This window comes from Gambusia affinis, linkage group LG07, assembly GCF_019740435.1.
Source record: "Gambusia affinis linkage group LG07, SWU_Gaff_1.0, whole genome shotgun sequence".
In the NCBI taxonomy this organism is placed as follows: Eukaryota; Metazoa; Chordata; class Actinopteri; order Cyprinodontiformes; family Poeciliidae; genus Gambusia; species Gambusia affinis.
The window spans coordinates 13,862,372-13,878,072 of NC_057874.1; the positions used below are offsets into that span (position 1 = coordinate 13,862,372).

At 38.8% G+C, this 15,701-nt stretch overlaps 2 protein-coding genes across 2 annotated transcripts; both read right to left on the reverse strand.

The window, feature by feature from the left end:
* Positions 1-2,565: 2,565 nt before the first annotated feature.
* On the reverse strand, positions 2,566-8,566 carry LOC122834745 (neuritin-like). The gene is made up of 3 exons (XM_044123456.1): positions 8,235-8,566; positions 6,222-6,375; positions 2,566-5,046 (listed from the first exon to the last, which is right to left on the reverse strand). Exons 1-3 carry the CDS (start codon positions 8,284-8,286, stop codon positions 4,818-4,820), a joined length of 435 nt encoding a protein of 144 aa, XP_043979391.1. The 5' UTR covers positions 8,287-8,566; the 3' UTR covers positions 2,566-4,817.
* A 1,258-nt stretch (positions 8,567-9,824) lies between these two features.
* LOC122833990 (translocon-associated protein subunit alpha-like) lies at positions 9,825-15,701 on the reverse strand. The gene is made up of 9 exons (XM_044122025.1): positions 15,545-15,701; positions 14,218-14,336; positions 14,046-14,139; positions 13,793-13,920; positions 13,469-13,603; positions 12,415-12,491; positions 11,736-11,814; positions 10,628-10,721; positions 9,825-10,497 (listed from the first exon to the last, which is right to left on the reverse strand). The coding sequence occupies exons 1-9, from the start codon at positions 15,612-15,614 to the stop codon at positions 10,436-10,438; spliced, it is 858 nt and encodes a 285-aa protein (XP_043977960.1). The 5' UTR covers positions 15,615-15,701; the 3' UTR covers positions 9,825-10,435.

Sequence of the window (15,701 nt, forward strand, 5' to 3'; positions counted from 1 at the left end):
AAAGAAGCGACCGAGCACGCGGCTAAGCGGCTTTATGACGGACATGAGAGGTGCGGGGGCGAGCAGTCGCTCTGAAAAGAGGTCTGGTGAGATATTTGACCGAGAGCTGAGGCGTGCGGCTGAACAGGTTGAGCGCGGTTGGGATGCGGAAGACGCCATGGATGGAGGTCCTTTTCAGCTGGGCCTTGGAAGGCGATTGGACGTGACGTGGCTTGGTCCAGCGTTGATAGGACAGCGGTGATGGGCGGGATGCTCCGATAGGACGAGCCAGGTGGGGCTAAAGAGTCTTCCAGTTTGAATTTGCGCCCAGGCTTCATTTCATCCAGCAGTTCCTCTTAGCAAATCATGATTTTAAAAGCTTCGCTTCTCAATTTAAGAGAAGTAGGTTGAAAAGTTTTTGATTTACAAAAGCACAATCCTAAATTAGAAGAGCGTGCAACTTGCAGTCGTCACCAAATGAGGTATTTGTGAAAAGAAAAGTTTTTTTTTTGTCTACATATTAACATCTACTCATCTTTTACAGTCATATGTCTCATAGCTGCTGCTGCAGTATTGTTCACCAGAAATGGCCTGGAAATCTAATTATGTTTCAGACGAAGATAGTTTCTCTAATGAGGTAACATGTCGTTACTTCTTAAGAGGTTTTTCCACTGCAGGCCGTGATCTGTCATTTTGCCTCTGCAGGACGTTTCCAGGTGGAAGGCAGCAGATGGGCGAGCGCTAACGAGTGAAAACTAAAGCTATTTGTGATCCTCATTACCAGATCACTGCTGGATGAAAAATCCAGACTGTGTGATGAAAAGTTGCAGCAAATTTTACTGTAATGCTCCAAAAGCAACCTAAACATTAATGCACACAGACGTCTTCTGTTTAATATTTGTGCTTTATTGTTATAGTTACTTTATTTTCCATATATTGCTTTACAGAGTTTTGTAAATGTGTAAAAAAAAAGAGAAAACATACTGAACTTTTTTTTTTTTTTTACATTCAGGAGTTCTTCCTGTGATTAAACTCTCTTCAAAACTTATTGTACTTTTATTGTGTGCATGATCACAATCATTTTCATGCTTTCATCAACCGCATATGAAGGGATAAAGATTCTCTCCCAAGATATTGCTCATGCTTAAAGGAAATGACTGTTTTTCTGTGTTTCACCACCAGCCACACAATGGATGGACATGATATTTGCTCTTTTAAAACGTTAAGTAAGTCAAATCAACTAGAACAAACATGCTCAGGAGATACTGAGGCGAAAGGAGTGTGGATAATACAAATTTGCGTAACAAAGGATGCTGTTACAATTCATGCACAGGCCACCTTACGTGACGTCCAAGCTCAAGTCAACAGATTTTCTGACACCTGCTCATAAAAGTTCATGCGAGAAAAACAAAATCAGTTGCAAACACCTGGTAGGACCGTCTGTATTAAAAGAAATATGCACGATTTTGGTACAATTTGAGCAAACACATGCTAAACAGGTCACTGTCACTTGCTTCCTTTTGCAGTGGAAGAAGAAAAAAAATGGACGATTACAGACAACTGCAACATTTTATTTGTACCAGATGAGTGGGAACGGCGTTAGTTATGTAATTGAAAACTGCAGAACTCAGTTTTATCTTTATGAAACTTCCATTTCCAAGTGCTGATTGCAGAGTTTTTATTACAATTGTTGGGTCTCTCCTATTGCCATGAATTGGTTTTGCTTTGGAGAAAGAGAGTGGTGTTGTATAGATCAGGTGTAACTATTCAATCTTTCTTGTCCCCCATGGCTTTGTCCACATGTCCTGTAATACTGACATGTTTTATAAGTACAGCTTGTGATTGGATGGGCCCCACATGTGTTCTGTACTGATTTTCTTAAACACCAATGTGAGATCTGCAGTTTGGTTTTAGATTATTTTTGTTGATGTGGGCTGAACTGAGGAAACCCAATGGGTTCTTCATGCACACTAAATGATTTCACATTTAATTTCTCGTTCCAATGCCCCCACTTGTATTTTGTTCCTATTTCCACTGCAGGTAAGCAACATTTCACGAGACGTTTCCACAGTCACACTTCAGTTATTATACAGGTAATTATTACAACGACAGCTGTGACTTAAGGCAGGAGGCCAAATAGTTTTACATGGATGGTTAAAAGGGGTATAACCCTGTACACAACATGTTTGATTTTATTTTCATTTTTAGAAATAAGCAAAATGAGCACTTTGTACATGGCCTCCCTGATTCTTTATTAGCGCTGGTTAAATCAATTTAATCGAATGTATCCACTCGTCTGGATCTTTAAATCATTGAAATACATTTTAGGCCTCTGAGGAAAATTTTCTACGCCTTGTTGAGTTTATGCCATTAATAATTTAAGCAGTTCTGATGGGAGATGAGGAACGTGTGTGACACCTCATTAAATCAGATCCATAAATGTCAGGGTTGTCCAATCGTTTTGCCACATGGGCCAAAATAGTAGAGTCAAGAAAATCAAAACAAAATGAAGTAGCCGATGTAGGTCCAAAACTTGAAAACAATTTTGAGGTTATTCTCAGAAATTTTCTAGAAAAAAAATTCAAAAGAAAATTTTTGTCATTTGAAATTCAGAAATCTCCAGGATTTGTTGTAGATTTCTGATATTACCCTCAAAATGTTATATTTGAGTTATTCAGTAGAAATTAACTGCTTACTGTAATTTTGCATGTTTGCTGTATTAATAGAAAGACTTAGTTTTCAATTTCTTTTGGGCTTGATTGAATAAATCTATTTTCAGTAATAAAAACAGGATTTGGCTCACTTTCTTTCAAAACGTTTCCTATATTTAGTCACGTTTAAGAAAAAAAAAAAAAGCTGATTTGGGTGCAGCAATGTCGCCTTTTCAGTAAAAGTCTCTGGATAAACTTGGTTTTACCTTTTGTTAAAACTTGGTTATATAAATATGAATATGTTGTGTTGTATTTTAGTGCAGAGAAAACCGCCCTGCTGATAGACGTTTTTAAAAAGATAGACATTTAAATACTATTTATTCTTTGTTTGTGTCACTTTGAAGGTATCAGTTGGCATCTGAGCAGAGGTAATTAAATCCAGTTAATGTTTATATTTAGCTTCACGTGGTATGAAAAGAAAAATGAGGCCAAACTTTCTTTTGCCCTCTAAAAGTACTGATGTGACAGCAGAGATGAGTCAGGAACCAGAAGCAGACCTCACTAGATGGTACCAGAGTTACCGCACCATGTCTGGATATTGCTCAACGCTCTCATTGCTCTAAATAAAGATTATTCAGGACGTAGAGTAACAATGCACTGCTTTAACCATGCGTGTAGTTATTATACTTTCAGTTTCAAGACAACACATGCCTTTTATTTTCAGAAGGTGAGCTCTCCTACTGCTGAGATTCATGTATAAAACATGAGCAGTGTGTAAACGACAGTACAGCTTCCTGCCCAGCAGCCCAGTTTGGAAAAGAAATGTTTGATTTAAAACAGATTCAGATAGATTTCTCATTAGAGCTCATTTCTCTAAGTTTGAAGTGTTGTTTCTCTTCCAGATGGCAGCATAGGCCAAGCAGCAGAGATATCTTACTTTGCAAGTGTTGCTCTGTTTTCATCTACATTGAAAAAATATCCACACCCCCTGAACTGGTTTATATTTTGTCAAACTTTAATGCATTAGGATTTAATATTAAGATGTGGCATTGCACCCTCTTTACTCTGACGCCACTAAAGAAGAGAAGGAGGCTCCATCTGTTCTGTGAATGTTTCTCAGGGTTTTCAGAGAGCACTGCCATTCACCCTGAACACACCAGCCTTAATGGGAGACATGGTGGTGGTAGCATCATGCTGCGGGGATGCATTTCTTCACAGCATGGAGCTTGCAATACAAATACAGTTTTACTGCGAAGGCCTCAGAGGTTTTATTAGAGGACACGTGCAAGATGAAACGAAGATGTGACACATGCAAAGGTTTAAGGGGTATGAATACTTTTTCAAGCCACTGTAATCTAAAAATATGATATTCCCACGTCCAGCTTCTGCCTCAGCTCTGAGCTGAAGCGTAGTGTGTGCTTATCTTAGCGTTTAGAAAAGGCTAAAAATCAGGGAAGTGCACAAACAATAATAATAATAATAAAAAAACAAGCTGGTGAATATAAAAATTAACAATTAGCATTTGCTGACTTTGGATGTTTGATATGTTTAATTCTGTGGTTGTTGACTTTCCATCTAGTAAATGTGCATCAGCCAGCCAGCATCCACATATGGGGCCCACGTGGGTGGGGAACAGGAAGACTTCAGGTTGTCCCCTTTATTATTACCTCCATAGGTTTGATGCTGAATTATTTCTGCACAAGGCGAAATCCAACAAACCAACAAGCCACTCTGGGTCCCACAAGCCATATGAGACCCACATACACATGCTGGCCGGCAGTTTAAGCTTTTATTTATTCATTTTTGCTAAGAAAATCTAGTTAAAACTTTAAAGATCAGGTGTGGTAAACTAGTTTCTGACCAAAGGTCACTTACTATAATGCTTTCCATGTTCAAAAATGCACTTCTTTTTTCCCCCTAAGCTATTATTTAATGAAGAAAAAGGCTTTATCATTATCAGAAGACTTGAAGCGTTTTCAGCCAAACTAAACTGATTGTCCTGCCACACAAAAACAGCTCAGAGTAAAAAAAAAAAAAAATAGAAAGAAAAAAAAATCATTTTAAAACATTTCAACCTTTTAAATTCCTTGGCATTAAGTCTGAGCTCAGACGTACTGGAACTCATGAAAAGAGAAACCGCCCCCGTCCACCCTGCCCTCGTTCTTATCGCCCCCATCCGAGTCCCGTCTACGCAGAGGCCCCGCTCGGCCCAGTCAGCACCAGCACCAGAGGCAGGACGAGGGCAGCGAGGGGCAGATGGGCGGTGGGGGCGCAGCTGGGGCTGCACAGGTCGAACAGGCTTCCCTGGAAGCGGATCTTCCTGGAGTCCTGCTTCAGGGTCTCCCAGATGGAGCTGACTTCCTGCTGGCAGTCGGACAGCGCCGTCAGAGCGCACGTGTGGAAGGCTTCCCAGTGGCTGCGGGCAAAACGGAGGATGGTCAGAAACTGGACCCGCGACAGCTTTTCGCGAATTCGGCGGCGGCTGTGGATTAATTGCTGCCAGTAATCTGTTGCTCAGATGGCCTCGCCGGCCTCGAGTGAGTCAAACGCGAGCTCCGGTTGCCACGGCAACGGCATCCGGGAGCGAGACGGTATCGCAGATGATATTACAAGTGGGCAATTTTCGGCCGCGTAAAAGTGCAAATCTTTGCCTTCAGTAAACTGCCAGGGATGTGGAGTTTGTGCCGAAGCGACGTCAGAAGAAAACCGTCCCCTGAATTTCATTACAGCTGCACTGGAGTCATAAATTATTTAGCACAAAGGCTTTGTGTCTCAGTATCACTCGTTTCTCCTTTCTCCCTCTGAGATTACAGCATCTGCTCCTCTCTCTACATTATTTGCTTATTACATGATCATTTATCTTCATTATAACACCCCGTTGTACTTATTAAGCTGTTGATAAAATGATTTAGATTTGAATTCACTCCATCTTTCATATTAAACTCTGAAATCAGTTTTAGTTGTCAACAAATAAAGGTTTCTGCACATGTTTCAGATTAATCTCAATATCTATTGAGAACTTAAGGCTGCTGTCCATCCTTAGACAAATTTTAAATGAGACATAAACATTTTTGTTATAAAAAAATCTGATTAATAGACATTATTTTCCAGTCTTCTCAGACCTTAGAGGTTATTTATAAAATGTAAAGAACGGCAGATCTTTTAAGCGAGGAGAGAAGGAAAAGCACAAAATTGAAAAGAAGAAAAGAAGGAAGGAGAGCAATGAAAACAGAGGAAAGAAATAAGGGAAGCAAAGGAAATTCTGGATAATGAATGGAAGAAAACCAGAAGAAAGAAAGGTAGAAAAAGTAAGGAAGGGTCAAAAAAAGAAAAGGAAAAAAGGAACAACATGAAAAATGGGGAAAACGAAGACTAAAGAATAAATAAACAAATGGCTGATTAGAAACATTTAGAAAACAAAAAGGAATAAAGCCTGAAAATGAATGAACCCTTTCCGTTCTTATCCAGATCCTGAAAATACTTAATTCAAGTCACATTTTTTTTATCAAACTTCTTAGAAACCCTTTCAGATGCTCACATGTCCCCGCCCGGTACTTTTTAAATAAAACAGCATAAAGTCGTTGTTGGTACCTGCAGACGGCCGCCACTCCCTGCTCACTGGTCACGTTCTCCTGGTAGTTGTCCATGCTCTCCCCCAGCTCCAGGACGCACTCAGAAAAGTCCCGATAAACATTCTCACAGCTCACATCTACGCTGCCTGCAGGCGCCGCGAGGAACAGGAGAACTGCAAAACAGACCGGAGACAGAACCTGTCAGGTCTGGATAAATATACCCTGCAATCTGACACGTTAACAATATGGAAACCACGAAGTGTGTGCACAGTCTCAAAGAAGCTATTCTTAATGTTTTACCACAAATTGGACTAACAATGCAATTTACTAAGATTTTATGCTAAATATTATAAAATAATTAATAGTTTTGCAGAGGAGTGAACAAGATTTTCACTTATTTTTCTAAAATAAATAAATAAATAAATAAAATCCAGTTGGTAAAATCCAATTTCCTGTAGATCTTTTCTCAAGATGGTTTGCAAGAGTTTTGCCAGAAATCGTTAAGTCACCAAAACCAAGGAAGACAGCAGAAAAAGTTTTGGAGAAGTTTAAACATTTGAGCAGGTTCGGACGTCACTGTTCCACTTGTTAATAAATTTCTTTAAAAGTTGTAGGTGTGGGTGAAGATTTGGCTGCGCTGGGACAAACTTGGAAACTGTGGGTGAATCACACTTTGAGTGACGATACACCAGCTTCCCTGAAGAGCAGGTCTGTGTGAAAAGTAATGGACGGCTTTATCTAAAACTGGGAAGGAGACAAAGTTAATTTGGAAGACATATATTTGACAAAAATAATACAAAAAAAAAGAAGCAAAATAAGGACTCTCCAGTAACAGAGGAATGGATTAGGAAGGGAGGGAGAAAGAACAAAAAAATGAAAGGAAAGAAAGAAGCTGGTCAGATTGGGAACTCTCAGAGCTATTGCACCAGTGTTTTTGTTTTTGGGAAGACTGAGCATAATGCCACCAAAAACTTGAAGAGGGACGTCATTTAATCTGTAAAAGATATTAAAAAGGTGAAATAAAGAGTAGTAGTTGAAGGATATGACTACATTTTAAAGTTTGAACAGGGCTTCTAGCTGGAAGGATGTGGAAGCAGTGAGCCATGAAAGAGTGCAAAGGTTTTAAACAGAATTAATTTTTTTGTCAATGGGGCCCAAGATATATATATATATATATATATATATATATATATATATATATATATATATATATATATATATATATATATATATATATATATATATATATATATATATATATATATATATATATATATATATATATAAGAATATTTTATAAACGGTAGACGAGGAGAATATGGTAAAAGCTGAATGGTTGAAATAGCAGAAAGTAAAAAACAGTGTCAGGCGATGCCTGCAGCCTTTTACACTAACTAAGCTGTGTGACTGAAAGCTAACACTGGACTAAAGCCTGAGCAAACACGGCAGCATCATGACGTGGGGATGCTTTTCTTCAGCTGAAAAACAAACTAAATTTCATTTGCAATTTTCCATCCACTTCCCAAGCATGCATTGCTTAATATTAGTAGCCCCACCACCTTAAATCCCAGAAAAATACTCTGAAGTTTGTGACGAAATGTGTGAAAGTTTCAGAGGTGTGAATACTTCTACAGGGCGTGGTCTTGCGCTTACGCTTCATTGGAGGGAGTCTAAAAACAATGAAGTAATCTGCACACCATACAGGTTGGATATTTCCCCAATAGTGGAGTATAGCTTCATTATTTACCGCTCTGTTGAATGCAAAACAAATGCTAAGCGCATGGACATCAACAAAAGTGGCACAGGAGTTAAACTATGTTTTTGTTTAAATGTTAAGCTATGGATGTTGTGCAGATTGTACCGGATCCAGCTGGAGACGGTGCAGATCTCATATAACCACTCAGTGCTCAGATAAAGATAACACCCAGCCAGCCAACAAAGGGATGGGATGCACGGAGATAACAAATAAATTAACACTATTAATAGCTACCTTTCTCTGGACAAATAAAACCAGCATCTTGCGCTACTTTACCAGAGGCGATGGCAAGAATCCATCCGATCTTCGTCGACATGAATGATCCCATTTCATCCCATTTCAAGCCAAGCGGGATGCTGTCGAGACACTACTGGGACGAGGAGGAATCGCTGGTTCTCATGCACGGAGCAGATTAGCTGCCCATGCTTATTTTATTACCGAGTCTCGATAATAAAGTGAAATCTCATGAAGCGTGCAGCTCCAGCACAGTTTCTCTCTCTCTCTCTTTTTTTCCGGCTCCGGCCGACAGCTGACGTTACCTGCCCCCCGGGCGGCGCTGAGCTCATCCCGCTGCCCCCCCTCAGCTCCGGACAGCTCCCACCTACCGGAGCCGCTCCAGCCTCCTCTGAACGCGCTGTGAGTCATTATCTAGACCTTCAATCTATTTATCTGTTTAACTCTTTCACACCCTGCTTTTAATAAGCAGGCTCCGTTCAAAGAGCAGGGTTATCTTCATCTCAGCTTTGTAGTGCTGGGTGATGGTGATGATGATGATGAAATGTCCGTCCCATTGAACTTTTTCCACATTTATCAAATTACTATCAAAAACTCCAGAGAGACATTTTTGACCCGAGTCCAATTTACAGTCCCAAATATTGGCTGACGCTTTGAAGAGAGGCGTTTTATGTTATTATTGTGCAATTTTTAAAGAGCAGCTATTTTATTCCTTTTTTTTAGGTTTTAATATTGTCACTTTCCTAAAATGATGGCATAGGTCTTTTTTCCCCCTTTCTTTTTTGCCTAAACCATCTTTTGGTAAAAAAAAAAAAAAAGAAAAGAAAAAAAGAGTGGTGATTATTTTGAATTTTTAAAATTGTAATTATTCTATTAAAAAAAAACAAACAACTAAAAGTAGTTAAAAGTAGTTGGCTTAATATTTGTCCTACAAATAAAAATCACATAATTATGATGTCAATTTTAGTATTTTGTGGAAACACATGTTGCTGCAAATACAGCTGCAGGTCTATTATGGCGTTTCTATCTAAGATATTTGACATTTTTTTGTATATTTTGTATATCCTCCATTGGATGTAGGTTTGGACTTTTCAAATAAGGAATGGAAAATCTCAAAGTAAATGCAGATGTCATTTTTTAAGCAGTTTTTATTTTTTTCTAAATGATAATAAAAATAAAATCTAAAATACGGCTTTTAGAGCTTTGTTTTATTTTTGGACACATTTCAAAAGTTCTGCCTGAAATTAAAGTCTTTTACTTTTGAATTTGCTTACTGACTTCATGAGCAGGCACAAAACACTGATGTGTAAAATCAGAAAAATCAAAAATAAAGAATGGAAATTTAACTAACCACAGCATTTCTTTAACAGGTTTCTGTCTGATAGAAAATGGAAAAAAGTCTGGAAAACCAAATATGTTTAGTCAGTTTTGATACTTCTTGGAAAACTATGCAGGGAAAAAATGTGATTTAAAAAAGAAACGTAAAACTGGATATTTTCTGCATAATTAGGGTAAGCAGTATTATATACTAAACAAACATTTATGCACTGTAAAATATACTAAATAAACACAAGCAAACGCAATAGCAGTGTCACAAATACTTTCATAAAGTTAAGACAAAAACAGGAAAAACACCTTCTTTGTTCTTTTATTGCTTTTTCAAAAGGTGGTTTTATGAAAATGATAGCAAACAACTTGAGAGCTACGATGACGCCGCGTAACGAGGCTGAAATGCTGAAGGAGCCTCCATCTTCAAGGGGGAGAAAATAAAAAAACAGGTAAACAAGCCCACGGAAATGCTGGGAGAAGATTGTCATAGGACATGCAGCTGCCGTTATTACTCTCTTATAGAAACATCTAAAAACAAAAGTCCCCGTGTCACAGCATGAAAACCAGAAGGACACATTGGTGTTTACCATTCACTCTTTGCAGGGCAGCAAAGTTAGGCACAGAGGCGCTGGATTGACAGAAACTTGATCTACAAATTCAATACTTCTGGTTTCAATCAATTTGTCTGATTTATTTAAACCTCCACATTCAGCTCAGGCGTCACAGCCTCCAAACGGCAGTCTGCAGATTTCACTGCTTAAACCATGATTTTACAAAAATGCAACTTTAAAACTGATTTAAATGTCCTGTTAGTGTTTAATGGCTGCGCTCTGTTGAGAGCCGGTCTATAGGCTTCAAACTGTTGATCCTTAGTGAATGGGAACGTGGATTTTGCCCAGTATGACGAGTCGGGCTTACTGGTCGACCCCGGCTGCCCTTTTGGTTCGTTTCCGTGGAGATGTTTTCGGCGACGGTTCTGTAAAAATTTATGAAGAATCAGATAAATTTTTTTAATAATCAAAAAACTACAAAATAAATAATGTAACATAGTTGAAACTGATAGTGTGTGTTTTTTTTAATCATGTCTGTAATAATATGCAACATACTCATGGCGTTAAGAGTCTCCTGAGGAATCCAGCTGATGTCTACGTCATTCACTCCAGTCGTGCCCTTCTCTATTTTCACAGGGAGCCGTTTCCTCTGCAGAGAACAAAACCAAACAGGACATTCATTTGGAAAAGGCCCTGCAAAAGTATCAATACCCTCTGAAGTTCAGTGCGTTTAGTTGAGATTTGTAGATGAAAACAATGCAGTGCAGGATCAGTTCATGGCGACGTTAAGGATCCCAGTGTCGAGCTTTTTTTCAAATGAAAACCAGGAAAGTGTTGCATTCAAATGTTTGCTTTGTTTCCCAGCAAGAGCAGATTTAAAGGTGGGTGGAGCTAAATAAAGAGTAGGAACTAAAGCAGGGGTCCCCAAATCCAGTCCTCAAGGGATACCATCCTGCAACTTTTAGATGCATCTCTGTTGAAACACACCTGGATCAAATAAGCTGCTCATTACCAGCCTATTGCAGAGCTGATTGGATGCTGGTGAGGGAATTCAGACATTTTGGAGCAGAGATGCATCTAAAAGTTGCAGGACAGTAGCCCTTGAGGACTGGAGTTGGGGACCCCTGAACTAGAGCATGCAAGACACTTTAGACCAGAGGTGAGCACTCCTGGTCCTCGAGGGCCGTGACCTGCAACTCTTAGACGTCTTCCTGGTCCAACACACCTGAATCCAACGGGTGAATCACCTCCCCAGTGCAGTCAGGTTCTCCAGAGTCCTGCTAATGACTCAGGTGTGTTGAAGTAGAGACACATTTAAAAGTTGCAGGACACCGGCCCTCGAGGACCAGGAGTGCCCACCCCTACTTTAGACTGAGGCAGAAGTTCCTGTTGAGGATTACTCCAAGAAAACTTGCATCTGTAGTTGCAGTAAAAATGTTACTCTTCATAGTGTTCAGTGGGGCTAAGTAAAAGTGCAAGCCCCACTTTTCAGATTTTTATTTTTTTTTTTAAAACACAAAGAACAAGTATTCTTGTCCATCCACCTCACAATAAGGCACTACTTTGTTGGTGACTTCCTCATCACATCTACTTCAGTCTATCAAGTTCATGTGTTGATGCATTCACACAACAAAATAGTCCAAAGTACGGAGGAAATGCATACCGTTCTGTTCTCCAGAACCTGATACATCACAAAAAGGAGCAGGGCCACCAGCCCACCCAGGAACACGTACATGAACATCCTGCAAACACAAAACAAAATTATTTCTTTACCTGATGAATTACAGGCACACTGTAATTAAACAGAGCATTAAAGAACATGTTGTTCTTCCATAGACAACCCAGAGAACAAATTGTATTTTTTTTTCTCACCGAAATAAAATAAAAATTTTTCTTATTTGAGGAAGGTGAGATTTATTTGCTCATCTCGTTTCCCACAGACAGTTTGTGTGTGTTCTGTAGCAGCCATCCAACACACACATCTCGTTTCTTTGTGTCATTTTCACACCTTTTTGATGGGTTGTTACAAGCTTTTTAATATTCTGGGGAAGCTGATGCTGTGAAAAAGAGCTAAAAGGACAAATAAAGGGACCCTTGCAAAACGAATGTGACTATGAATAATTTAGATAGAGCTGAGTTGCATAAATTGGTTTAATCGCTCCAATTTGCCCACTAATGAGCATGCAGTAATTTCAGAGTAATGCATTTGCTTGTTGTTGTCCTTGTATTTCTGCACTTTGCAAACTTTGCAGAGGCAGGAGAGAACGTGGCTTATCTACGTGTTCGTATCTGTAAGTATGTCAGTGACAGGATATGACTGACATGTCAGTCAAAGGCCTTACGTTTCTCCATCCAGTCCCTCTTCTCGCTCCGTTATGGTGACAGTCTGGTTGTAAATGGCCGACTGGAACGTGTTGCCCTACATAAAAACAAAAGGTTAGAGAGGAAATGTGTGTCTGGTTTGAGCGGCATCGATTCACAAACACATCAGAGAAAGAAAAAGTATTTTAAAGACTACTCTTAATGTCATCTTAAACCATTTAGACATTATTTGCACTTCTTTTATACATTTCTTTTCACAGAATATACAGTTCATTAGAGAGAGGTACCAATGAAAAAAAGAGCTTTTCCAAGTAAATAAATATATATGTGATAGTTTAAATGAAAGTGTAATGAATGCGTAATTTAATTGATAATATTTAATGCATAATCAAACATGTAACATAACCCACAATTCAATTTGTAAATGAAATGACATCTCCAAAGGCATATTAAGTATTTTTTGTCCAAGTTCCAATCTCAAAATAATTTCAATCATCTCCATAGCTCATCATTATTGGTCATATTTGTCAGAATTTTTTTTAATAATCTTAACATTTAAAGATTTAATTTCGTATTTAAAGCTTAATTTATAGCTTCACTTATGCACTTCTCCTTTAAATTGAATATGTGTGTATTTACATACTTATTGCAACTTATTTATTAGACTGTGACCTTCCTGGTTTGATTTTTGAAATCTGATTTATTTAAATATCTGTACAATCTCTCTGAGCATTATTAAAGGAAACTCAGTGAAATGTGCTACTTGTAAAGCACAACCACAGCTAATTTTGAAATAAACAGAAGTAAAACGGTGCTGTCAGAACCACTGTGTTCAGACTGGATTTTTCTTTAGTCTCACTAATCACAAACATTTTCAGGTGAGCTTTATTGTACACATTATTGTATGTCAAAATAAAACACAAATAAAAAAAAAAAAACACGAAGCGAGGACAACAAAAAGTTTTTTATTTTTAAAAAAATAAGATTTACTGTCATTTAGTGGTGAACATTTAGATTGTAACCAAATCTTGAGCTGTTTGCTCTGCTAGAACAAGAAACTATTTTTCCCCTCACCTCAGGATCCATGTAGTTGAGGAGGATGACCAGACCAAAGGGCCGTCCGGCCATGGGCTGAGCTGGGATGAACGAGTACTCAAAGGAGGCCTGAGCCTGGGGCTGGACGGCCGTGTGCAGGGGCAACGCTGTGAACTACAGACGCACACAGGATTAGGCAATCCTACAAGAAAGAGATCAACTAGAAGACCGTAAAAGGTAAATTAAATTTAGTTCTGTCGTTTGTTTATAAAAAAAAAACAAACTCTGGCAGATATTTTAGATGTGAAGGTGAATAAATACATATAAAAATGTGTGATTATGATAGGCACAGACGTCCCTTACATTCTGAATGTAGAACTGGAAATCTTGTGGATAACGGAAAGAAGCCTCCAGCGACTGAACCGTGAAAGTCTGACCTCCTTTATTGGTGAAACCCACAAGGAACCTCACAATTTCATTGGCTGGAAACTCTGAACACGTGAAAAATACCCAACAGCTACATTTACCAACCAGTTTGATCACCTTAAGTATGTATTTTATTTTTATTTTACTTTATTATTTTATAAAAAATAAGAAAAATTAACAACTGAGCAACCTTCTCCTGTCGTGAAGATGATGGTAGTGTCGGCATCGGGGTGTGAAGTTACAAGTTTTTCGGTTGCTTCGTCAGAGTCATCTTCACCGCCGTCCTGATGGCAAACACAGAATCGCACCGTAACGTATCAGCGCTTGACATTCTGCAACACGACCACAGACGTGCTACGTACCATGTTTTGCATCTGATCTTCTTCGACAACCATCTCGTCTTCATCTTCCTCCTCGTCTACTGCAGCATCTGCATCATCAGCAGCGTCCTCGGCTGAGTCTGACTGTGCAGAGACTTGACCTTCGAAAACAGAAAGCAGGAAAGTGTCAGGACCACAGGAAGGCTGCAGGTGGCTGGCTTTAAGGCTTAGAGATGTGCTGTTTATGTGTTCAGATTAAATATTATCCTGGTTATTAGCAGATTATAAGAAAGATACAGCTTTTTTCATTAACGTAATTTTCACTTTAATACAAGAGTAAACCTACTTTGTACAGAAAAATGTAAAATATATGTTATATAAACCAAACAGTGTCCATATTAGCTTAATTTTGGTTGGATATAGAAGTAATTAGACTTTGGTCACAGCTACATTACATGGTTAAATAAATAATAACTGCAAACAGTTATGATAGTTATAACCTATCATAAGTGTATGATAGGTTATGATACAAATTTTATGTCTTATCTGATTTAAAATGTGATTTAAATTCAAATAAAAAATAATCAGAAAAATAAAGACCAGAATTTTCTCTCTCCGTTTGAACCCTGAGCAACACAGTGAGATCCCACCCCCACCTGTTGCTACCCATATGGCTCCAAATAGGCAAAACTTTCCCCTCAAATAAATAACAAATCTGACTTTAAAAAAAAAATAATATATTTATATAATAATCCTAAAGGCACACGCCTATCTGGACAAATTGTTGTGAAAAGTTCAAGCAGTCTTCTTAACTTTCTCTTTTATTGGCGATGCCAAAATCAGTGGAAAAGTTACCATATTCTAGCTAAACTGAAGGTTAAAGTGTTATTATTTACTTTGTGTATACATCTGAAACAAGGTGCCAGGCTGGAATGACCAGCAGAAAAGCAAACGCTGAATGTGTCAGTGAATGGATAAAGAAACAAAGTGAGGTCCCCTTCTTATCTATGATGACGTGTCCCAGCATGGGGAGCTGCTGCAGCTGCTGCTTCAACCCCAACATCTGTAAACCCAGAAACTCCGCAAACGTAAAATACCGCATACAGTAATTTAATTATGGGATGATTTTTACTATAAATTATAAGCGGTGGTCGTTCCCATTCAATTAGGTCACCAATGAGCTGCGTTTTAACTCTGCTATAATGGATTTACAAGGAAAATAGGCGCACATTTAGTTGCAGGAGCACTTCATGCAGCGGTTCAGATGGTTCCCACTGCGCAGCTTAGTGGATGTGCCACGTCAATGTGGACTGATAACTTTTTAAAAGGCTAACAAAAACTCTGCTTTAAAGAGGGAGTAAACACTCACCGACTGATATTAATCCGCAGGGGAAGGCCAGCAGAAAAAGCAGCAGGAGTTTTGATCCGAAACCAAACATTTTAGCAGATTTACAGGCTGAAGTTAGTAACACATCAGCGCCTGGGAGAAGAGAGGGCAGCGCGCGAGCAGGAGGAGGGACAACAGG